Below are 26,369 nucleotides of genomic sequence, written 5' to 3'. Positions count from 1 at the left end.
GCGCCCGGTCACTTTTATTGCCATGACAGATCCGATGTTGATGGGGCAGAGAAGAGATGATGATGTGTCCGTAGATGAAGGAGGTCGTAGCTGAGATGTCGTCTGTGTTACACTGCAGTTTAGCTCGAAGAGTTTGAGCGCTCGTTCCGTTGCAGGTCTTCTGTTGTCGGCTAGCAGGTCTCTCGTGAGCTGCTTGTGCTAAACTTACTTAGTCTCAGTTAGCAGTTCGTTGGCTAATGAGAAGGCGCTTGTTTGCCGTAAGACAAAAGTGAGAGCGTTTTTTGTTCTCTTTCGTGCGAGAGAACAAAGAGAGTTGTTCACCCTTTAGTGGCCGAACAAAGACAGATGTGCTCCAGGCAATGCCTGAGGTGAGAGATGTGTGCCGGGCGACGCCGGAGGAAGAGAGGGAGAGCTCACATCTGTAAAGACGTGGCTTTTGTCCCAGCTCAGGGGGCGTGGTTAAAGTGGGATCTGGTTACAGTAAACTGGAGGTATACGTAGGTTCCGGTTTAATCCATACGCAAGTTTCTGATTAGAGTCAAACGCAATGGACGTATTCTAGGTGTACCTACAGTATACCATGGGGCGAGTCTTTTCTGTTTTCTTATTCTCTTCTTCAGTGGTGCTAGGTCCTCTCTTGTGCACTCTTGTCTTTAGCCCACCCCACAGGTTTTCTATTGGGTTTAGATTAGCCAGAAGGTCAATTTTTCTGTTGATCTGGACATATGTTTTGGATCATTGTCCTGTTGGAATATCCAGCGAATATCTGAAGAACGGCGACCCAGGTTTCTTGGCAGAGGCAGCCAGATTTTGATTAAAAATGTCCTGGTATTTCACGCAGTTCGTGATGCCATATACCCTAACAACGTTCCCAGGGCCTTTGAAGGAAAAACAGCCCCACATCATCACAGCCCTTTCCCCATACTTAACAGTGGGGATCAGGTTCTTTTCAGTATAGTCTTCCTTCTTTTTACACCAAACCCACTTTGAGTGTTTGTTGCCAAAAAGCTCATTTTTTGCTTCATCTGACCATAGAACAAGGCTCAAGTCCAATTCTCAGGAGCGTTTAGTAGGCGCTTACGTCTGTGGTTAAATGACAAGATGTTTTTCTGGCTTGCCTTCCAAATGATCTGTTGGCATGGAGATGGCGTGTGATAGTAGTTTTAAAGACTTGGTGACCCCAACATTTTTTTGCCTCTCTTACTATCCTCCTCACTGTCCGTGGAGGAAACATTAACTTTGGTCCTCTTCTAAGCAAGTTTGTAGCAGTTTCAGTTGATTAAACTTTTCAGCTATTGCCCTAACGGTAGATATGGGCATTTTCAGGGGAGTACATATTTATTTTATAGCAATTCCCTGACTTATGAGGGTCAGCACACTTTCCCTTGTTTGATTTGTGTGTTCTCTTGTCTTTCCCATGAATGAATAAGGGAATTTGGCCTCTCTTGTCATGTCATATTTATACCCCACTGAAACACGAAGCTATGGTTTACCGCTTGAAAGTTCCTAAACACTCTGATAAAAATTAGAAAAGTTAAATGCTACAGTTACATTTCGTTTATAGGAATTTCCGGGTGTGCCAATAAAGAACCATTTCCTGATGCTTTTTTCTCAGAAAATATTTACTTCAGTTAAAGGTTGGATTTTTCCCATTTTTCAGTTTGAGAATAAGCTAATTTACCATAAGGTGAATTTCTTATAACCCTGTTTACTCATTTTTATCGGGGTGCCAATAATTGTCTAGGGGACTGTGTGTGTTGACATTTCATTCAGTATGTTGTCTTGACTGAGAATTGAACATGGGTCTTAAAATTGGGTTTCCTAAGTGATAAATGTTCAAAGGAGTGTCCACTAAAAATCAAAAGGTAGCGATACGAGTTTGCATGGAGCATAATGACCCAAATAAAGTATTAATATTCATTCCAATAATATTCCTACATAATCTTGTGTAACAAGATTTACAATTGAACTTGAATTTGTCTGCAGTAATTTACATTCTGAATGTTGCATAATGATTCTAAGACAACAACTCTCTTTTCTTTTAAAGTGACATGAAGAACGCAGTGATTGGAAACAACAAGCAAAAGGCCAACCTAATTGTACTGGGAGCCGTGCCCAGGTGCAGACATACTTTCCTACTCTCTCATAATTCACATACACATATCACTGTTTTAAAAACATTCTTATACCATATCCTTAGTTGTTGACTAACATGCTGATGTAGGCGTAGAACGTAGATGTGTTGGTGGGTGTAGTACTTCATCAAGGTGTAATTGAGCTACCTGTTGACTAACATGCTGATGTAGGCATAGAACGTAGATGTGTTGGTGGGTGTAGCACTTCATCAAGGTGTAATTGAGCTACCTGTTGACTAACATGCTGATGTAGGCATAGAACGTAGATGTGTTGGTGGGTGTAGCACTTCATCAAGGTGTAATTGAGCTACCTGCCTGTTTGACCTCCAGGCTCCTGTATTTGCTCCAGCAAGGCTCCTCCAGCGAGGAACTGAGGACGGAGTGTGCGGTGGTGCTAGGCAGTCTGGCCATGGGCACAGAGAACAACATCAAGTCCCTGGTGGATTGTCACATCATACCTGCCCTGTTGCAAGGTGCTCACACAAACAAAAACACATTTTTAAATTAATGTTTAACTGAAACCATTTTAGGAGCAAGCCCAAAAACTGACTGTTGTATTTTGAGGTACAGAATTTTGTGGTAAGGCTTAATATTTCATCTGTGACTGAAAATTGAGTTATCGGTAGGTGTTCACTCTTGCTGTTGAAATGAGCGCGATGGCTAACCATCTCCCTAAAGCCCCAAGAAGGCAGCTTGATGCTAACAGTGAAGGGAGGTTCTGAAGAGTGAGAGTGGCATAGAGAGAAAGACATGGTGGAGGAAGGAGAGAGTTGGAATAATCAATGGATAGAATGGAAGACATGATGACATGGAAGAAAGAAGGAGAAAAGATGGAGTGTGTGTGTGTGTCCCTCCTTAGAGCATCAGTAAGGAGTTTTGGTCAAGAACTAGTAATCTAACTACTGAAAAGGCATGCACAAACCTTACAAACAACAGCCCAGCTGGAACTGATGAAAGGCTTGCTAGCATGCTAACCAATGGTTTTTGGCAATTTAGTGGCATAAATGTGGCATTGTTGCATACTGTCTCTTTAATGCAGTCTGAAGAGTTCCTTATTATTAGCATACTGCTGCAACATCTTCCTTATCCATGTTTCTATGAGCTCCCATATGTTGATTTCAAAACCTGCAAAAAAAGAACAGTTTTCCACAACATGGCAGCTTTAGCAATTGACAGTCTAAAATCACTAGACTACAGAGCCCAAGGCCTGAACCCTTTAGAGCAAGCATGTAGGTGACGTTAGCAAGGAAGAAACTCACTTCTAACAGAAGGAAACCTTGAGCAGAACCCTAACCCCACACAACCCCACACAACCCCACACAACCCCAGGTGTAAGCTGTTTATGTGCTTTACGTACACATATACACAGTCACACACACGGAATGGGAGAACAGGAGGATAGGTTTTTACTTTGAAATAACTATTGTATTAACGGCGGACCACTGCATTAAACTAACAAACGGTTAATTGACACAAGACACAATTAATTGATGGACATTTCACATACATCTGTCAGCTTTTATTAGGCTCTATTTGATACAGAGGAACCTATTTAAATCTGTCATTGTATTGCCCAAAACATATCTGTGCGCCTTTTTTGCAGGCCTGCTCTGTCCGGACCTGATCTTCATTGAGGCGTGCCTGCGTTGCCTAAGAACAGTGCTCATCAGTCCCGTGACGCCTGTGCAACTACTCTATACGGTAAGAGATGCCCTAGCACATAGCTACTATGTTGAAGAGACTCGTTAAGCTGTGTCACTGTCAATGTTCCCATTTAATATATTGTATAGATGTAAGATTGTCTGTTTTTGTCAAATGTCCACTTATTAGTCATTTGTGTGTGTGTGTGTGTGTGTGTGTGCATAAACATGTTTTCTCTCCAAGGATCCCTCTGTGATTCCCCATCTCATGTCTCTGATGAACCAGAGTCTACGCACACAGGAGTACATTACACAGATCATCTCTCACTGCTGCAAGGTCATGTCCGTTTACTGATTTTGCATGGATATGTGGTTGTATATACTCCATAGATGTTAGTAACTAAGTATGTAGCTGTAAATGTCTGGTTTAATTCCTCAATCGCCGTTTGTGAATTTGATGATTATTATCATTTACCATGCATTTCATCTCAGCTCTTAGATATTAGACATTGAAGGAAAACATATTATTACTCTTGTATGTGTATGTGAACTGTTGGATGCATTTTGGCCCTAATGATTAAGACCAAACGAGAATCTGGCCTCATTCACTTTACCTCCCCATGGAACGGGGCAGATCTGATTTATATCAAAAATTGAGTTCTCGTTCCTTGAAGGTCGAAGTTGAGGCTTTTATTGGTTTGACATTCTTTGTGTCAGAATCATTGCTTGCCTGCTTTCAAGGATAGGGACAAGGATAGTTAGTTTCCTACAAATGGTTGAGTATTTTACCTTGTAATCCGAACGATATGAAATGATATAGTCAGTAGGTAGAAGGGAAGGGAGGAGAAATGGAGAGAATCAGAAACATGGCAGATGAATTCATACAAGTCATCAGGATAAGCATGCTGGCATACATGTGACAAATGTACATGCTACAAAGAAGCATAAGATGGTATATACAGTACCAGTCAAAAGTTTGGACACACCTTTCATTTTTTTGAGAAGTGTTTTCTTTACTTTTATTATTTTCTACATTGTAGATTAATACTGAATACATTTAAACTACAAAGGAACACATATGGAATGATGTACTAAACAAAAAAAGTGTTATCTACCATGTAGAAAATAATAAAAGTAAAGAAGAAACTTCTCAAAAAATGAGAAGGTGTGTCCAAACTTTTGACTGGTACTGTACATGTTGCATACATTAATAGTGGATTCAAATGGGGAGAGAGCATTGGAGTCTTGTACAGCAGCTTGGTGTGTGTATACAGTCTGCATTGGAGTCTTAGTGTGTAGAGCAGTTTAGTGTGTGTATACAGTCTGCATTGGAGTCTTGTAAAGCAGTTTAGTGTGTGTATACAGTCTGCATTGGAGTCTTGTAGAGCAGTTTAGTGTGTGTATACAGTCTGCATTGGAGTCTTGTAGAGTGTGTGTATACAGTCTGCATTGGAGTCTTGTAGAGCAGTTTAGTGTGTGTGTACAGTCTGCATTGGAGTCTTGTAGAGCAGTTTAGTGTGTGTGTACAGTCTGCATTGGAGTCTTGTAGAGCAGTTTAGTGTGTGTGTACAGTCTGCATTGGAGTCTTGTAGAGGAGTTTAGTGTGTGTGTACAGTCTGCATTGGAGTCTTGTAGAGGAGTTTAGTGTGTGTATCTGCATTGGAGTCTTGTAGAGGAGTTTAGTGTGTGTGTACAGTCTGCATTGGAGTCTTGTAGAGGAGTTTAGTGTGTGTATCTGCATTGGAGTCTTGTAGAGCAGCTTAGTGTGTGTATACAGTCTGCATTGGTGTCTTGTAGAGCAGGTTAGTGTGTGTACAGTCTGCTCGCAAGGTTACTAGTAGAATGGTAAGTAGAGCAGTGACACAGAAAACTGATTTGATTTGATGGTGGCAATTATTTACATTACAGGTAGAGCTAGAACAGAGTATGTAGATGCATTATGAGCGGGTAGAATGAATGCATGACCAGCGGTGGGGATGTGTGGGCAGATGGAGAGGCCACCGCAGCAACCCACGGTGTAGACGGTCTAGACTAGGAGGGGAAGAAAAGAGACAAAGTGAGTGGGTAGAGGTTGGTTGCCTATTATGCGTATATGCACTAAATGGTTATGGTGATGAGGAACAATGGTTTCACAGCATCGGCATTTGCGGGCGCTAAAGGAAAGAGAAAAATTTGGTTAGTAAATATCAATTCGGATAACTAAAAGAGATACATTTGGATAAGCAATTAACAGAAGGTAACATGGTGACTTTATCAGTAGTAATGCCTTAGCATAATATGATATAGAAGGAGACAAAGAGGGAGAGGGAGAATTTTGCCATGTTATGATGAGTCATGTTGCTGACATGGTGCATCTGAATTTGAGTTATACAGGATAGAATAGATTGTTCCTCCTATCAAGTCACTAGAAACTGATTGACACCTATTTTATCCAATAGTACTCGTTCTTAGGTTTAAAATGATACGCCCATTACCTGTCTTTGAGTAATTTAAAGGTCTGATCTGCTAAAGCGTAACCGGAGCTCCAAGATTTATTGACCAAGCGTAACGGTGTGCCTTTCATTGAGATTTACTCATGGCTTGGAACAGCTGTGCAGGCAATGGCAGTGTTTACCACAGAAGATTTTTGCGACTCCTAAAGTTTATACTGTCCTAAAAAATTCACGTTTCCTTTTAAATTCTGGCTGGCGTTATTTATTTGCCCTGGGCTGTATTCAACTGTAATATCTTAGCTTGCTAACGAATGTAACGGTATGTTTCATCATGCATAGTTAATCATGAGAAATGTCCGCAGTGGTGCTACTCATTCAGCTAAGAGTGGGTTTGGGTTTTTAGGAAGGGGTGACCACAGAAGTTAGTGTGCTTGATTTATAACATAAGACAAAATGAGAGCATCACTGCGAATAGAATGCGGCACATTAATTGTTTAATCTCGATTGCATTGTTTTCATAATCGTTGGAAGCCATAATGGTAATTGAATATCGATTTAATTGTACAGCCCTAATGTCAATGTAAATAATTCCATCTTGAATTAAACTGTAGGGATGTATGAAAATCCATATGGTTTTGTTGATCTCACAGAATATATTGCAGGTGCATTTCTCCTTGCACGGTTTACTGTGCTCGTACTGGGATGGAATGGCTTGGGGTAGTTTCATATGTGACGAGCTTGCTCTGTGTAAGGTTTGAGGTTACAGACCTGTTGCTATGACGGCTACCCTAGCAACACTTTGTTGACTGCTAAAAATCAGACATAATGTCAAATCATCAATGGTCATATGATAAATCCAAAGTCAGCCCACAATGTGTGAATGTGTGATTGTGTGTGTGCCCCTCAGACCCCAGAGCATCAGACTGTCCTCTTCAACCATGGTGCCATCCAGAGCATAGCGCCTCTGCTGGTCTCGCCATCCTTTAAGGTACAAGCACTTCTGTTCATTACCTTTTTCTGCTATGGGAAGACATTTCATAGTATTCCCTATATGGTCAATGTGGAGGCCTGTTCACAACATGGCAGGCCATATGGCCACACCTGATGGTCTCTAATTAAGATTATTGCTCAAATATCCACGACACTACCATCGTGGCTTTTACACGTTTCTTTCTTTTCTTCAAAAATGACTACATCATATTTAGGCTGCACAAACCATGCTGTAAGTGCTGCGTATAATGCAGATTTTTGAAGTTGCCCGAAATGTTAAGTGAAAGTGTCATTTTACGTCATCGTACTCCAGCTTCCAAACTTAACACGATCACGTTGAAGAGCAATACAAACCTTGGTCCATGCTACATCAGCAAACAAATCGAATGATATTGGCTAACGTACAGCAATGCTGGTGTAGGAAATTGGTCCTAACTAACCGGAAATCCTCAGAATAATGTAATTTTGGTCCTACTGTTAGGTATAGGTATAAAAGCATGGAAGTATTCTTAAAGGTGCAATGAACCCAAGCGTTTTAAATCGGTTCTGCATTCCAAACTCAAAATATTGGAGAGCAAAACAGCTCAGAATGTAGCCAGCTCTCTCATAACGTGTCAACTATCACCAAAATATCAGCATGGAAGCGGCCACAGCTGTCCAGTCAAGAAGGATGTTGTGCATCTCATCGCTATTGGAGATGTAACTTGTATTTTCCGTGTTGGACTTAAGTAAGTTTTAACATTAACTTTATGGTCAAATACAGCTCCACACTTTGTGACATGGTTTGTCAGCCAACTTCAGCCAGGAGCTGCTCCTTTCTAAATTAACGTACTTCTCAAAAAGACCCTACCTGCTAAGAAACCTTTATGATTGTGATTTTCTCTGGTTTCGTCCAATGCAGTGCTGAGAAAACGAAAGCAATCTGGCAAGTGCAGTGCTTTGCCAACTGCAATTTTTTTTGGTGGTTAGATGGATAAAGGCATACGTTTACTATCTAAACTGCTTAAAAATGATCACTGAATTTAAAACTGTTCTAAAAGACCAAGTAACATTTCTCTTCCCTGTTTGTGAATTTTATTTAGTTGTATGTGTAAGTGACCTTAGGTGTTTTGAAAGGCACTTTTAAATAAAGTACATTTTGTATTTATTCCCAATATCTGAGCTCCATGAAATTGTTAGTAAGTCTAAGAATATTTGATTGTAATTTTCACCATGTAAGATCAATTCCATGGATTTTCTTTCTGATTTCATTTTTTTTGTGCCGTTGACTTAATTTGTGCCAAAACTAAGAATATAGTTCAAACATTTAACCTTCAGATTATGAATGAGTTTTCTTTCTTCCTTCTTTCACCATCAGGTGCGGATGCAGGCTTTGAAATGTTTTTCAGTTCTGGCTTATGAGAACAATCAGGTCTCCCTGACCTTGGTTAATGGTGAGTCATTTCAAATTCAAAATCTTTCCAAATCTACATGTAGTGTTCGGTTTTATGTGTACTTGAACAACCTGAAGTGTGCCTATCTTTTATAGCACAATGGAACAATTCATGTGAAATGTGACAATTTAGCTGACAACTAGCCATAACTGCATATAGCTTATTTAATTACAGTGCGATATGTTGAGTTAAAACTAGTACTTGTGTATATCTTGGGCTAAGTGAAGGGTAAGTGGAAAGAAGTCTCAAAATTCGGAGCTTTCTCTGGCACAAGCTACTTTACAAGTTGTTTATTCCACTTCAGTTGTAAAAGCTGTAAAATCAGGAGAAGAAATGACTGAAATAGTAGATCGATGTAGCCAACACTTATGTTGAGCTATGCTAAATCAGAGCTCAACACTCCTAGGAATCAAAGAGGGTCATTATTTGGCTAAGCCAAGAAAACCTTACTTTTAAAATGGGAGAGGCTGCGCCAACAGCAACCCATACTATAAATCTCAAGTTAGATTTGAGTGTTTAAGAGACTGAACACCAACAGGCCTTAACTTTTTCATCAACTTTCCAAAGAACAAAGAACTGACTTTTGTGTGTACACATTTGGGGCATGGCACAACACAATCAGTCTAGTTGCTTAAAACATGAAAAATGGTTTCATTGAACATTTTAAATCTTTAGTTAAGTAGTTCAATTAGTAGGATTTAGTAGCCTGGATACCAGACCGAACTTAGCCCCGCCCACAACATTTGAAGTCAGGAAGTTCGGTCTGGCGTTACTCCATTGAGGAGAAATTATCTGCGGACAGACATTGCCGGACCAATCAAATTGTCAAGGCGGGCTTTATACGATGATGGACAGATGATCAACAGTAACGTAATCAAGCACGTCACCAACACACGAGTTGAATTAGTTTTCAACAAACATGGCTGCCGCTGGAGAGCTGAAATGTATAGATTCGAGTCCATTTAGACATTGACAGTGCATTCATTTTGAAAGAGGAACAGAGAAACGCGATCAAGGCATTTGTCAATCGAAAAGATGTTTTTGCCTTCCTTCCTACGGGATCCAGTAAAAGTTTAATTTATCAGCTGGCCCTGGTCACATTGAGCGAAGAGGCATTTTTTCTCCTGGTTCGGTTGAAACACGCCCCATAATCACAGCCCAATGGAGCGATATCAGACTCATATTCTGACTAGAATTATGAGTATGACATCGTCAGGCTAAGGATTTGGTGCAGTCAATCCAATAAATTTAGCGGAAATGTATACCGTGTCATCAATCAATTTTAGAGAAAATCTGCTGTACATTGTTATGATGTGAAATGAATATATAGCAACCATATACTTCACATCCATCAATTATGAATAACTTCCAATGGATAATTTCCAAAATGTATTTCAACGTACAAGTATATAAATAATTACAATAATTTTAAGAGTAAGTGTTGGAAGTTCATAAAAACGGTTTCAGAAAAGCCAATCAAGGAGCTCGATTTGTACCATCTAAAAAATTGTGCAATCTCTGACTAAGACAACGGTATTTGTAATTTGTTTACTACTTGTGAACCTCTAAATGCTCTCCCATTGGCCAAAATAGTAATTTTCTTTTGTTCTGCCAAAACTTTGACAGAACAAAAAAAGATGAATTCATCAACACTGGTGTATCTCTTGGGCTGATAAAGTCATATTTGTGGGTTGTTTTACAGTACAATATTTTGGTGATGGATAAATGATTGATTAAGGAATGTATTTATGGCATTTTTTGACACAGTCTCATTTCAAATCACAACTTACAGCACTAGACCGTTTTTGTTGTGCCAAGCCCCATTTGTGAACAGCAGTGTGTCTGTTTGTGTGAGTCTGTCTGTCTGTCTGTGTGTCTGTGTGTCTCTGTGTGTGTGTGTGTGTGTGTGTGTGTGTGTGTGTGTGTGTGTGTGTGTGTGTGTGTGTCTCTGCACGCTTGGGTCTTTCACTCTGTCTGTATGTCAATGTTTTAAATCAAAAACACAAATTCAACTGACATGTCTACTGGTAGAGCCAGGTGCTAAAAACACCAAGGTCTTGGTTGAATATCAGCACTGTTGTGTGCACTATAAGGTGCTTGGATAAGAGCATCTGCTCATTGAATATCAGCACTGTTGTGTGCACTATAAGGTGCTTGGATAAGAGCATCTGCTCATTGAATATCTGCTCATTGAGTTTCCCTTCTGTCCTTCTGTCTCTCAGTGCTTGTGGATGGAGAGCTGCTCTCTGAGGTATTCGTCCGAATGATGCAGCGGGACAAACCAATAGAAATGCAGCTGACAGCTGCCAAATGGTAAGTGTTGTAGCACTGTTTCATCTCACGTGTGTATGGGGTCGAGTCCACCCATATGAGTCACCTCTCACAAATGTTATTCTCTGCCACAGCTTAACATACATGTGCAGAGCTGGTGCCATCAGGACAGATGACTGTTGTATTGTTCTCAAGGTTAGTGGACAGGATAACACCAGCAGTGCTTTTCAGTTTGTCGTATATGAAGCTGTTGGTTATGTGTGTGTGCATCAGGGTTTCCAGTAGGATTTTGTCTTACTTGCCCAGTGTCCGGAAATTATTTGTATTATATAATAGGCTTCAGAATCTTTATTATATTTTAATCTTTATGTTTCAGTTATATTTTAAGTCAGTATTACTTGCTGAGCTCAAGTTGCAATGCATGTCCGTCACGAGAAGTGAACTGACTACTTGTGGAGTGATATGAAAGATGTAAATCAAAAGCACAAAACCTGTTGTCAATGGCAGCAGTCATTATTCATTTTCATTGCAGTTTACCCTATATGAATTGGGAGTTCATCCGTCCTCTTCCAGCGAATACTTTCAATTCGAGTTCAAGTGTTTCTACTGAGGACTTCTGATTCGAATTGACAAAAATCTATATTAAAACCCAGCTAGTCTCTGTTCTTCCAGATGACTCTGCAGCACATACATGCACACTTGACACAGACACACTCGACACAGGCAGAGCACAGGCAGCTTTAACCAGTGTAGTCTCAGTGGAGTATCCAGCCTAGTTTGCAAGCTGTTGAAAAAGTGAAACATCTCCATCACTGCAGTAGATATACACTTGGGGATGGAAGATGTGATGCATTTGTTCCTCAAACTAGAGATTCTAATATGTGTATCCTCACACACAGTTGTGTACTGGGGCCACACTGGGGCCTCGTCCCCTTCTACCCTGATAAGAGCCATTTTGTACTGTTGTGTGAAGGGTGTGGTGCATATCTCTGTTAGAAATATTCAGTTTCTTGGGAATTTATTGCGTCGAATAACCTTAATATCTTACAACAACAACAGGCTGATGAGTTTCTGAAGCGCTTTCTTTCTGATCATTTTGAGACCATAATACAATCCACAAGAGTTGATTCTCCAGATACTGAGTACCCCAATAAAGGCCACTTTTCAGCTTTTCTTAACATGATTTAGGATTAGCTAACATAATGTGCCATTGATGGTTACAGAAAATGGGCCTTTTTGTAGATATTCTATTCAAAATCAGTCGTTAACAACATTAACAGTGTATTTCTGATTAATTTGACCTTATTTTAATTAAAAACAAGAACATTTCTCAGTGATTCCAAACTTCTGAACAGTAGTGCATGTGCATGGATGTGCAAAAGTGTTACACTGATAATGACTGATTGTGTGTGTGTGTGTGTGTGTGTGTGTGTGTGTGTGTGTGTGTGTGTGTGTGTGTGTGTGTGTGTGTGTGTGTGTGTGTGTGTGTGTGTGTGTGTGTGTGTGTAGACCCTGCCATGTCTAGTGCGTATGTGCAGCAAGGAGCACCTGCTGGAGCAGAGGGTGGAGGGTGCAGAGACCTTGGCCTTCCTGTTGGAGCCTGATGTAGAGCTCCAGCGCATCGCCAGTGTCACGGACCAGCTGGTGGCCATGCTGGCAGACTACTTCAAGTACCCCAGTTCTGTGAGCGCCATCACTGATATTAAGAGGGTGAGACGTTTTTGAAGCCTTCATTCATTATCAGTTTGTACCAGTTAATTGGAAAGTGTCCCTTTACTGTACTTTAACTGTATATAAAGCTCAAACAGAATGTGATGTTCTTACGGTACTCTAACTGTATATAAAGCTCAAACTGAATGTGATGTTCTTACGGTACTCTAACTGTATATAAAGCTCAAACTGAATGTGATGTTCAATTCAATGTGCTGGTGAGTAGGGGGCTTTAAACTTGGCTTGACTTGGTGTGTCTAAGTAGATTGTATCAGGCAGTGCCAATATAGTAGGCCATTGACCCAGTCTCATATGGCCTTTCATTTGGCTGGGCAGGAGAGAGAGTATTTACAGGGGTTACTTTCATTTGCTAATTATAGAAATAATGTCCTCAATACAAGAGTAAAGTTTGTCATCCTAGACTCATCAATCAGCCGGATATCCCTACCATAATGCAGGTGAAAACTACTGCCTAAAACCAGCAGTACCACACAGGTCTACCTAGGGACAAAGTTGTGACCAACATTGCTTACTCCCGTTATATTTGTACATGTTCATCGTTGCTTCATTAGCAATTCCGTGTTGGATCCACAATTCTTTCAGGCTCTGTAGTAGTATCCCTATTCAGCTATTAACTGGAAGCAGAGCCATGTAGAGAGAGCTATGACTAGGTGTGAAGTTACAACTGACTGCTGTTCTTCAGGCTGTTATTGCAGCAAAAGGCTTCTCTACTAAGTATGAGTGAATAGGCATTGAATACACGCCATACACATTTACAAGAGGTATATTTCAGTCATTTTTTTGTTTTAGACACATTACTTATTTTGCTTTTGGAAATATACCAGTGCATAAATGTTCACAATCAAACATGCTGATTATGTGCAGGTATCTTGTACAGTCTAGAAAGGGGTGTGGACTTTCAGGGGTTAGCAAGGCTAACAATCTTTTTTTGTGTGTTGTCTATAATTTTTTGTCATTTTGTCTTAGGGTTTGAAAATGCAGAATATTTTGGATATTTTGGGGCAATTTTGACATACTTCCATGCTTTTTTAAACATGTTCAAGACCATTGGTCTAACAATCATTGAGGAACACTATATTACTTATATTATAAACACAATTTTTTTTTCTCAGAGCATCTATTTTTGTGATGGCTATCAGAATGTGAAGACGGCTAACTTGTGTGTTCCAAAAAGTAATGCTTTCAATGCTCATGTATCCAACAGCAAGTAACTCTGTCCTCTCTCTGCTTGTAGCTGGACCATGACCTGAAGCATGCTCATGAGCTCAGGCAAGCTGCCTTCAAGCTGTACGCCTCACTTGGCTCTAATGATGAGGACATCCGGAAGAAGGTGAGTCACACACCTGAGATCACAAGATCACAACACGTGTATGCCTGACAGGTTTCATATGGGTCACTGTCTTGCTGTAGGATGAAACTTAAACTCTAATCAAGTGCCATCTACAGGGTGAGGGTTAGTGCATGGCAATGGAATTACGGTAACATCGTGTTGGAGCCTTCCTTGATGAAGATTCCTTTTTGAGAGACACTAGAAGCACGCTGTGTGCATTGTTTCATTTGTTCTGTGCCTCGCAAAGTTTCTTGTCTGCGATCCAAACACCTCATCTTAGATTTGTCAATCTATAGATATGGCTTTTTTCTTTGATACTCTTTCCCCTCACTGCTGAAGATAACACTTTTTTCTGGGTCCTGTTTAATAAAGCTGCCAGCTGAGGACCTGTGAGGCACCTGTTTCTCTGATGAAAGATTCATCAGTTTTGATGCTCTTCCACAGTTGTGCACTGGGGCCTCTAGCTTCTCTGCCTGTCCTGGTTGAAGCCCAGTTCCACTGTTTTGTGAAGGATGTGGTGCGGGGTGAGGTGTTTGGCTAGACAGAACTGCAAGAAGCCCAATGGTTAATTCATGCTTCCTAATGGAACCTCATTGATCTCCAGACCAACCACACTATACACTTTGGCTATATTTGTGTACAGCCTCAATAATCTTTACTTCTGCCATGTCATCTTATGTTCTCACAAAAACCTTGCAACATGCAAACACAAGTTTGAGATACTGATACTGTTTTGTTGCGTGGACTTGATGAGGACTGCTTAAGTTTGGAAGATATACTACGGTTCCCCCCCCCCCCCATTCCCCATCCCTGAAAATAAGTAAAAGCCTCTGATGACTTATTTTAAACAGTCAACAGTTAACAGTAAACATGTTATCAATTCCAGATCACGGAGACTGAGAACATGATGGACAGGATTGTCAGTGGCTTATCAGAGTCCAGTATCAAGGTCCGTCTTGCAGCTGTAAGGTATGACTTATTTTACCACTAAATGTCTCTGTGAATTGAATTAGATGTATTTGTTTCACTGGAGAACTAGCCGTGATTCCCTCTCTTCTTGAACCCTCTCTAGATGTCTCCACAGTTTGTCTCGGTCAGTTCAGCAGCTCAGAACTAGTTTTCATGACCATGCTGTCTGGAAGCCTCTTATGAAGGTAAGAATACTTACTGGATACCCACGTGATTACTCATAGACCTTAGCACATAAAACTGCTCCAACACAATGTGCTAAGGTAATGCTGTTTTCTATCCTAGTTGTTACAGAATGCCCCTGATGAGGTTCTGGTAATGGCTTCATCCACGCTATGCAATCTGCTGTTGGAGTTTTCACCAAGCAAGGAGGTGAAGCATTTTGCATCTTTTGAGTTCATATGCAATATTCGTGACCGACCATGGGGAAAACCCAGCATAAGATGCAAATCATAATTTTAAGCTACGAGTAACTGAAGCCTACCTGAACAAAAATGTTCTGCTTAGTATCCAAACACGGTATCTTAATGACAGTATTTGGTGAAACGTCATCATCCTATTTTACTGAATATTCATGTTAAATGGGCTTCATTTCTTAATATTTTAAGATAAATTGTTCACCATGCATTGTGGGACCATGATTTATTTGCACCATTAAAGTCTAGGGGCACCGATCACCAATCCTGCCAAGTGCTACTTTCATGAAACACCATTTTGTAGCTTTTTTTCATGGAAAATCAGCTTAATAAAATATCTCAATTTTCTTTCTCTTTTTGCATTTCATGCCAGGTTTTGCCATGATGGGTCACTTTATCCTCCATTATGTCTCAGTGTTTTAAGATGGAAATGTCTTTCATCATCCATTACATCATCCATTACTTTCATGTTCAGTTCTAGTCATAATTACAGTAATATCAGACGTGTTTTCATTAAGAAATAATGAGGGAATAGCTTAAAGAGTGGGTGGTGTAAATGTTAAGCCTCTTTGTGATGATGCTCATTTGTTGGTTCTATGTGTGCAGCCTATCCTAGAGTCGGGAGTGATTGACCTCCTCTGTAGTCTCACTCAGAGTGAAAGTCCAGCTCTGAGGGTTAATGGCATCTGGGCACTCATGGTAAGGTTCCTTCCTCCATATTTATATTCTTATAGGTCATACAGTCCCAACAATTGTGTCCTGTTTATAAGAAAAATATTTATTTTACCTTTTAGTTTTTTTAATTGAGTGAAATATGTCAAAACATGCACTTCCCTCATTTCCACAAACTGCGTGTGCCTGCCTGCTGAAATTTGAGCAGAAGAGAAACAAGTACTTAAACACAGACACGTTTAGATGCACTGCAGCAGTCTATTCATGGATTAGATTTGATAATACCTCCAGCTTTATTGAATTCTTCATGGTGATGCAATATTAATTCAATTGGGACATTTGCACACCTAGTGAGTTGTTCCATTTTTTCATCAACCATATTAAACTCTCACATCAATTTGCCAAGTTGAATCTGAAGTTTAAAGTTAACTGTTACTGTGTCACAAAAGTTTCAAAACAGATCGAATAATTTGTAGTACCATTACAGATAGATGGATAGATTAATAGACAGAGAGAGAGTACTTTATTTATCTCCGAGGTGAAATTGTAGTGTTGCAGCAGCAATTCACTGAAATCAAAAACACACACATAAATGACCTAACACACTCACAATGACGTGGGAAAAACACACAAATAAATGACCTAACACACTCACAATGAGGTGGGGAAAGTGTTCAACCTCCCAGTCATCATCATTTTCACCTTTAAAAGATATTTATGCACATTTTCCTAAGCAGTCTTTTTATTGCGAACATTTATGCTCTAGTGTGTTTCCAAAGACTATGTATTTTATTTACAAAAAAAATAAATACATTTAAAAACTGAAATATATATTTAGTTCCAGATTAAAGCAGATGACATTATTTGCAAATGAGACTAAGGTGCCTTTTAGAAGACTAAAGAAACAAGGTGATTAAAATGTAAAACACCATTAGACTAGCCTGACGATGTCATACTCATAATTCTAGTCAGAATATGAGTCTGATACCACTCCGTTGGGCTGTGATTATGGGGTGTGTTTCAACCGAACCAGGAAAAAAAAATGCCTCTTCGCTCAATTGGATATATCTAGAACCAATCAGAGCAACGTAGTATGACCATAACGTAGACCATGGGGCCAGCTGATACATTAAACTTTTACCGGATCCCGTAGGAAGGACGGCAAAAACATCTTTTCGATCGACAAATGCCTTGATCGCGTTTCTCTGTTCCTCTTTCAAAATTAATGTGCTGTCAATGTCTTCTAAAACAGACTCGAATTTCCACATTTCAGCTCTCCAACGGCAGCCATGTTTGTTGAAAACGAATTCACCCCAAAAGCTCTTTGGTGACGTGGTTGATTACGTTAGGGTTGATCATCTGTCCATCATCGTATAAAGCCCGCCCTGACAATTTGATTGGTCTATCTATCTCCTCACAGATTTTTGTGAGGAGATAGTTTCTCCCCAACGGAGCGACACCAGACCGAACTTCCCGACCTAAAATGTTGTGGGCGTGGCTAAGTTCGTCTGGCATCCAGGCTACCATTAGACGCAATTTGTGTTCAAATTAGTTGGAAATTCACACCCCTTACTCTTGGGTTCGTATCTCACAAAGTACTCATTGCCATTGGTAAGGGAAAACCTACTAAACATTGAATCTAAACTCAACACACTTGACGTCTGTATCTTCATCGTAGAGGAACTATCTGTGAAAGCCTGGAATATTCAAGATATTTCACACAACAATCTGCCGATGCCCTCCATACTAAACTGAAATATGTTGTAATAGAAAACAAACAACTGAAGGAAACAGTACTAGACATACACATGCTTGAAGCATGTGAGACATAAGCGTGTGGATGAATATTTAACAGTGTGTTTGTGGCTATGCCCTTACCTCAATGAGTGAGTGAGTGAGTGAGTGTTTAATGTTTCAAAATTGCCACCAAACGGCCAATCAAAATTCAGCAGCCAAAATGTGCCAGTGTGAATGGCTGATCTTCATGAAACTTCATAGTCTCATTCACAATGGCACATTGAAGCTATATACCCAATATGGAACACATCGTCTACAAAGGGGCACTATTATACCGTAACATCCTAACTATTGACCACAGTTTATACATTGATTTTGTTACATTTAAATTAAATACTCGATTGCGGCCTATACATGGGAATGCATTTTGGAACTTTTTGGAAGTTAGTAACAAGGCTCGGTAACTGTGCCAGGTAAAGCGCAAATGAGTCTCTCTCTCTCTCTCTCTCTCTCTCTCTCCACCTCTTTCCCATATGAATCCCATTAATGTCTCAGGTAAGAAAATATGGAATAACAAATTTTCGTTCACACATAGTCTTCCATAACGATAAAGTACCAGGTGTTGTTTATTCCCATCCAACTCTATTTAACGGGATGCCACGGAGCATGACCCTCCGCCAGAGGTGTGAAACATGCAAGGCCTCATGCCAGTTAACCTAGCAAGGAACTATCCTAGCTATCCGTCTCTAGCTTAGGGAACCATTTTAACAGTTGGTATAGTTGCTATCGTGTGTAATATGAACTCATTTTAATATGAAGTAAATAAGAAATCATATGAATATATGAAGCTGCAAGGCACTCAGACGGTTTCGACCTTTTCCGTATAATTTTAAAAGTTAAAAGAAAAAGTTAAATTGAGGAGATCATAACATCAGCTAGATAACTAGCTATTATTTCATGCAAATGGAATCTTTGCCTAAAATATTCTTTAGCTAGTTAGTTAGCTAGAAGTGTAACTAGAGAATCATAGCAGCCAGGAAACACAGTTTGCTGCATAGCCTGAAGCAACGTTTAATTTGATTTGATTTAACTTTTAAATGGTGCTCATACCACAACTACAGGACATTTAGTTTTAAGTTTTAAATTTAAGTTTAACGTTGAATAAACTGTGGTTAATACACGGGTGGGCCATGGGCTATACGGCAATATCCTTGGTTAAGGGGTTTGTGATACAAATTTCTTTTACTACTTGAAGACGAAAGACCACTCACTCTGCTCACTACGCTGGAAGGAGGAGCACCAGGAGGCATTACACATCGTTCAACTTGACGTCCTTTCAACTAAGGTAAAAAGTACATTTATTTGTCATTGTTACCATTTATCCAGGTTATAACTTGAAAAGCAGTGTTTAGTTATTTATGCCAGTAGTTTGACGGTGTGAGTATGACCGTATAGCTTTTTCATTTCAGCAGAAATATAGTATAATAAAAGACATTACTCTTATATGATTTATTTTAGGTTACTATGTGACGAGCAAGTTTATGACTACTACTAGGACTGTTATGAGATTTTGTACGAAAAAGTATGTGAGGATATAGCCAACTAGTTCTACCACACTCCAGAAATATTTGCCACACAATTTACTATTGTCTGTAGCCCAGTTGGATTGCTTGCTAGCTAATCTGTCAAATGAACTGCACATCAAAGACTCCAGATATAACGTTCTGATGAATCTGAGTTGTGGAGCGCTCTAGTATAGGTTTTTATTTACTGTAAGTTGTAAATAGTGTAAATATGTCAAAGTATTGGTTGGTTTGTAGGCAGTCTGCTGGATAAGATGTTGGCTAACTAACATGTCAAGAGCGCAAACTCTTTTATTGTTTTTGTTGTATTATATTGTGATATATATTGTGTTTACTGCTGTATTTTGTCTTTACATAGGAAATAACATTGTGTTATCTAGCTGTTTTCCTTAAAATGTTCAGTACTCATTATTGGTTTACAAGCTTATATGCTCCTATAGTTTAAGTGTTCGACACAAACTTCACCAAGCATTCTGTCAGCCCTCCAGTGACCAGGCTTTTAGTGAAACGGGGAAAAAACAAAATGACTCACAATTATGTGGTTTTTTTTAGATTTGAGATGGATGGAGCCAGTGTACAGCTGCATGAGAACATGACCTTGAACATGACCTTGAACATGACCTTGAACATGACCTTGAACATGACCTTGAACATGACCTTGAGGACCACAAGAGGCAGCTGCTGGGTGAAGAGGATGAGGAAGAAGAGGAGAGTGACCTCCCATCATCCTCAGCTGTGTGTGTGTGTGTGTGTGTGTGTGTGTGTGTGTGTGTGTGTGTGTGTGTGTGTGTGTGTGTGTGTGTGTGTGTGTGTGTGTGTGTGTGTGTGTGTGTGTGTGTGTGTGTGTGTGTGTGTGTGTTTATGTATGTCTGTGAACGCACACGTGCCCATGTCTGGTTGTTACAAGAGTATTGCTTGTCATAATAATAGTAGTAGTATTAGTAAGTGAGTTTACATTTCTATTTACATTTCTATCTATTAATATTCTTTCATGACACTTTCTTTATTTTGGGTTTAGTTAGCCATCCCCAGATGGGTAGCTTCCCATGTAAGGTAGAAAGTGTAGGCGCCTCTCTTTCTGCAGTTTGCAGACGCAGTGTTCAGCAGCCCAACAGCTTATCCGTCGTTGTTGTTGTTTCATATGTTCATGTTACTGTACTGGAGGAGTCAGGAAAATTTATTTTTCATTTATTGAAATCAAATTAAATATATTGTAGTGTTGTATAATATATAAAATAGTTTGTATGTTTAAACAATATTAAAACATTTTTATTTTATTTAAAAAAAATGTAAAGGATGGTTACATACATCATCATCACACTGTAGTAACTCTGAGTGGTCAAATGGGACAGTTGTTACTATTTTGTTGAACTGTTATGTTGTCTTTTTTTAGTTCTAATAAAGTTACTGATTGCGTGTGTGTTAATTTGTGTGTGGTATATGCCTAACAAGTTGTTCCTGGTTATTTAATACATTTTTGTTTGAGACATTTATAAGTAAAATCATTATAATCAATATGTTATTATAAACCTTAAAACGTGTCAGTTTCTTTTCTATTCTGGCTCTAAAGAATGGTACTCCACATCCTTTGACCGTTGGGCTAAAAAAGTGAAAGTATGTGTAAACAGTGTGCTCACACTGAGAATACAACACTATGTCTGCTCTCATAACAGTCACAACAATACGCCGTGGAACTTGAAGTTCGCCGCCTTGCCCCGTTTTACCCCACTTTATTGCCTCTCTCGCACAAAATCAATTCTCCCCCTGTCAACCGTTAGATACCCCCTGGAGCATGCACATTTGCCCAGCTAACAGTGATCTGGACATGACAAGGCTAAACTCATTATTCCATTCATCACAAAGAGAACAGATACAATTAGACTCTTCACCCTCTCAGTCAGGTGCTAACTGTTAGATCATTAAACCAAAGATGTTTAATAGGCTGAACCTAGTGCTTCAATTCTATAGGCTACTTCCTCTGTGTGCTTTACCCATAGACTGTCAAATAAGTGGCCGGAGCCAAGCTCTGGTTGGTGTCACAAAGCAACAGTCCTGTCCCATTGTGCCTCCTCCAGGGGGTTCAGGCTCTGGGCTCTGGAAAGCACCTTGAGACAATTTGATTGAATGAACTGTATTTCATCACTTTTGTTTTATGTAGTTAAAATGTATTTATTCTTCAGATTTTGGGCATGTATACAAACATTTCTTATCTGCATTTTTATGGGTGACTCATGGCATGTATAGTACAATTATAGTACATTCAATCTTAAAGTGCCTTTCAGGACACCTAAGGTCAAATACAATGTTACAACAATATAATATTTCCCAATACCTATTCAAACCATTTAACTCCCCCAAACTTTTGATTGAAAGACAGTGATGGACTAGAAATGTTGTGTAATTGTAGATACTTTTTGTGTGTGTTTGCATGTGTGCAGAACATGGCATTTCAAGGAGATCAGAAAGTGAAGATGGAGATTCTGCGGTCGTTAGGGACGGACCAGCTCTTCTGCCTCCTCTCCGACACTGATGCCAATGTGCTGATGAAGACACTTGGTCTGCTCCGCAACCTCCTATCCACACGTCCGGTTAGTCGTGTAGATTCATACAAACATTTCTGTCAATGCAGCAAATATCAGCAGTCAGTACAGTAGAGCTAGGGTATAGTAGCTCAGCTGTATTTAGCAGTTACAGCTGTATTTAGGTACTGTGTATTGGATCAAAGCAGCTCATTTGATTCACGCAGTTCCATTGAGGAGGATTTTTGTGTCAAGTGTATCAAACAAATGCTCTGTTTCCTAGCTTTTCTAGGGACAAGATGTATGATTTGGCCCATGAATGTGCTAACATGGTTCAATAGCGTATCAGCGCTGCAATTCAAATGGCCTACCTAAAACAAACCTAGAGCTCAGAGCTCTAAAGTCTTGGCCAGAAATGTTTGTTTATAATGTGTTTTTTTTACAACATCTTAGAACCTCAGAAAATAGGTATTTAAACAAGAAATAGATGAATGACATTCTTAATGCTCTCAAGTTATTGGCGGTGAGTTTATGCTGGTTATAAATAAGCATGTAGACCTCAAACGTGTCTGACAGGCCTCAGACTACAGAGGGGGAATACTTCCACTCCCGTTCAAAAGTTTGGAACCACCCAGAAAATGACCTGTTGTATGTGGGTGTGTATGCCGGGATGAGGAGCAGTGAAAGGTGGTCTGACTATCCTATATGGGGGAGGGGTGTGGCTCTGTAGGCATGCTTTAAGTTGGAGTATACGTGGTCGAGCGTATTGTTCCCTCTGGTAGCACACTTGACATATTGGGTGAACTTAGGTAGCACTGTCTTCAAACACGCCTGATTAAAGTCACCCGCTATGATGTGCACATCGTCTGGATGAGCCTGTTGATGTTTACATTAATCCTGTAAATTATGTTCTCCTTCAATAAAAGGCATTATTTTTACTCTATTTACTTTTAACTTAAAAGCACCAGAAACCATTTTACACATATATAAAAATCAACGGCATTTGTATTTTGTCATCATTATGAAATCATTTGAATTAATAATTCTTAATTGTCAATTGCCTGCCAGTACAGTTTGAATGTGCATGGTGTCTCTCTCCCAGAACAGCAATCCTCCTGTCCCTGTCAGACAACCACAGATACATCTCAAGATACCGCAACACGATTTCACCCATCTCAGTTTTAGTTCAAATTCATTCACAACCCCAATCAGAATCAGAATAGTATTTATTGCCAAGTAGGTTTACAACTACCTGGAATTTGTTCTGGTGCATAGGTGCATACAGTGAACATAAAACATACAAACACACTAAGTACTACACATAACATAAAACATAACAACACACTAAGTACTACACATGAGAGAAGTACTTCAGATAAAACACAGTATATAGGATACAATATATATAAAAAAATATATATATAGTAGTATACAAGTAGTCTATAGTGTGTATATATATAGAGAGAGAAAGCTAAACGTTGATTTCAGGTCTTTTGAAGGGAACCTAAGGGAGTGTCATTTGTATTGTCATCAGGGTGTGCTCCACAAAGTCCAATCATACCATTGAGACATGCAATAGCATTATCTGTGTTATCTCAAATACGTTTACACCTTTCCAAACTTGTTGTCTTCCAGCACATAGACCAGATTATGAGCTCCCATGGAAAACAAATAATGCAGGCAGTGACTCTCATCCTGGAGGGCGAGAATAGTATGGACATCAAGGAGCAGGTAGGTCATTCTCTTCCATCCTATAACTCGGGGGATTTTCAGTATGACATTGAAGGATGCAGTAGCTTTGTAGGGGATAGAAAGGTATTTTGTAAAGGGTTTCTCCTAAATGTAGTCATATTGAAAGCATATTGTACTGAGCATTCTCTTTTTCTTTTATTCTCAACTCATGCATTACCTTACTGAAGTCTGCTCTTGTCCCACGTCATGACTACAGGCCGCTAGAATTAGGAAAATACCACGTCTGCTAATAGCCGTTGATGCATTTGTGTTAGGTGCATAGGGGGTGATTTCAAGGTCAACCGTATTGCTGCATCTGCCATTTTGCCAAAACGAATTCTCCTCCTACAAAATGTGTGCGGTGTTCATCAAATTAATATTTGAAATGTGTGAGGTGTCCCTTCACTCAAAATGCAGATAATTCACTCAGATATTAATAAAGATGTTCTGATGTGTAGTGGGGCGGGCAGATACATAGAGGGTATTGCTTGAAGAAGGGGGCTTTGATAAATCCTTGACTACTGTAACATTTTGACAATTTTCTCTCCATTTTTTAGACCTTATGCATCCTGGCCAACATCGCTGATGGCAACTCAGCCAAGGAGCTGATCATGACGAATGATGACATACTGCAGAAGATTAAGTACTACATGGTAAGTTTTCTGTCTCGATGTGCCTTTCTACTCAACCTAAAAACAAATTTAAATCCATTTCACAGCATAAACTTGGGCGAGATGTTCACAATGTTCACAAATCAGTAAGGTGGAGAGGTGACGATCAGTAACATCCCATTTACCTTAACTAGCCTACTACTTGGTGCATGCATGGGACCACCTATGAATAGTTTTGTGGTTTGCTTGTGATGCACATTGAAAGGCACTACAGAATGCTCCAGCACGACCCTGCTGTGAAAGGGATGTACAAGGTCAGCTAAACGGTGTTAAGCATCAGAACACATCAGGAACCACACTAACTGTTATCACTCTGTGAGAGTATTGGTATACACAAAACAGTAACAAAAGGTAAAGAAATGCTCTACAGCCATTTCAGTTAGCCACACCTAAATAGTAAGTACATAGGCATGTGACATAGGCTTCAGAATTCAAACTGTCTGCTATGTTCAATGAAATGAACATAAAGGGTGCTACTGCAACTGTGTGTTTAATACTGAGATGAACAAGAAGGCAGCATAGTGTTGCATGTTACTACAAAAATGTTTTATAATGCAACTTTAAAAACAAAACAAAATGTATTAAAGGGTTGCCACTTTTACAAGTAATTCATCTGTCAGTCATAGGACACACAACTTCTAATCATCATCCTTTACATGCAGAGACCACCTGGTTGACAGTAGAAAATAAGTCATTTGAAGAACCAACCAAATGAAAGAGGAAAATATCTCTCTATACTCCAGGGGCGTAACCAAAGGATGAACCTCGGCCTACTCACTGTGATGCTAGGCCCGCCTACTTACAACGCATCATGCAACTAATTAATGCAATATTATTCTTTCATTATAGATGAAGATAAATGTTCTGAATTTTTATTTTAAAGGTTCTTCAGAAGTTGTGTGTGTTTGATCGAAGTGAACCAATTCAATGAGTCATACTAATCCTACCTTTGTAGGTTAGTACACCACAGAGCCGGATTAGTTTTAAAAATGGTTTCTGTGCCTTTTGGCTAACAGAAGTGATGCCTTATCAAAATGATATTATTCAAACACAGATTCATATTATATTAAAAGACATATTAACATGGAAGAGAAGAACTGCTCTGTCTGGCTGGTGGCTGGTGAGCTGTTGACCAGTGAACGCCGTCAGGAAGCTCTGCCTCTGACACACCAGCAATCAAGAGCCTGCTCACTTATGCAGAAATCTCCTTCTGGCCACAGCTGTATACTGTCCGCAAATTGACATACGGAATAATCAACTGTAACTGCCATGTCACCTGCAGGATAATTAGTTTGAGATATTCTCTTCCTGACAACTTCCTGAATCCTTTTTCTCAGGGACACTCAAATGTAAAGTTGCAGCTGGCTGCCACGTTCTGTATCTCCAACCTCATCTGGAATGAGGAGGACGGTAAGTACAGATTCCCATATGAAGAAGACTTTCAGGGGGATCAGGGGATGGGAGACATTCTTCAGGGATATTGATAAATAGTGTATACCAATGTTGAGATGTAGCTGATGTGGTTGTCTTTGACAAGCCTGCATTAAACACTTGGCATAAACAGATCATTCCACTATTATTGGCAATATTGCTAAATAACACCAACCACAATCCTGTATCATTCCACAAGATCAAGAAAATGTATGAGCACTTACATGGGAATACAATGTTTAAAGGAAAAATATCATCACCAAATATTTTTCTGAAAAATATGTCACAATTACTTCCAGCCTTTCACAATGTCAATAATGTGATTAGTGAACCTTTAAGAGCCAGAGCCCAGTGCCTTCTCTTACCGCCTACTGACGTTCTAGTTTTGATACTGAGTGGGAAAGCAAGATCCAATCTCATGTCTGACCAGTGAGTTTGCATACAATGGTCATATTTGAACACAATGGAATTCTGTTTTACAAGTTCTGGTCACAAAATGAACATAGCATGACAAGTGCTTCTATACACAATATGTCAGGATTTCTAAGATTAAGGCCTAATTCTGCTACCAAGTTGTTGTGCACAGTGGTATTATACACTTGGGTTGGGAGCCCTTGGGTGATTTCACATGATTTTATTCCAAAGCCTTTTAAGGCTGTATGTTTAATCTTCTTTTCA

The 26,369-nt window shown here is 39.6% G+C and overlaps 1 protein-coding gene across 1 annotated transcript in view; it reads left to right on the top strand.

Annotated features, from left to right (window-relative positions):
• armc8 (armadillo repeat containing 8) overlaps window positions 1–26,369 on the top strand; it is a 37,780-nt gene that overhangs the window by 10,482 nt on the left and 929 nt on the right. The window contains exons 3-20 of the mRNA XM_031561300.2: window positions 2,048–2,119; window positions 2,466–2,608; window positions 3,739–3,836; window positions 4,020–4,112; window positions 7,115–7,195; window positions 8,555–8,630; window positions 10,853–10,943; window positions 11,036–11,096; window positions 12,411–12,611; window positions 13,867–13,962; window positions 14,849–14,931; window positions 15,035–15,116; window positions 15,217–15,303; window positions 15,954–16,046; window positions 21,778–21,927; window positions 23,494–23,589; window positions 24,147–24,242; window positions 25,598–25,670. Coding sequence (XP_031417160.1) covers window positions 2,048–2,119; window positions 2,466–2,608; window positions 3,739–3,836; window positions 4,020–4,112; window positions 7,115–7,195; window positions 8,555–8,630; window positions 10,853–10,943; window positions 11,036–11,096; window positions 12,411–12,611; window positions 13,867–13,962; window positions 14,849–14,931; window positions 15,035–15,116; window positions 15,217–15,303; window positions 15,954–16,046; window positions 21,778–21,927; window positions 23,494–23,589; window positions 24,147–24,242; window positions 25,598–25,670 — 1,772 coding nt within the window. The remainder of the gene's footprint in view (window positions 1–2,047; window positions 2,120–2,465; window positions 2,609–3,738; window positions 3,837–4,019; window positions 4,113–7,114; window positions 7,196–8,554; window positions 8,631–10,852; window positions 10,944–11,035; window positions 11,097–12,410; window positions 12,612–13,866; window positions 13,963–14,848; window positions 14,932–15,034; window positions 15,117–15,216; window positions 15,304–15,953; window positions 16,047–21,777; window positions 21,928–23,493; window positions 23,590–24,146; window positions 24,243–25,597; window positions 25,671–26,369) is intronic.

This window comes from Clupea harengus, chromosome 2, assembly GCF_900700415.2.
Source record: "Clupea harengus chromosome 2, Ch_v2.0.2, whole genome shotgun sequence".
Taxonomy (NCBI): Eukaryota; Metazoa; Chordata; class Actinopteri; order Clupeiformes; family Clupeidae; genus Clupea; species Clupea harengus.
The sequence above is the reverse complement of the archived record's forward strand: the minus strand, read 5'-3'. Positions and strand labels throughout refer to the sequence as shown.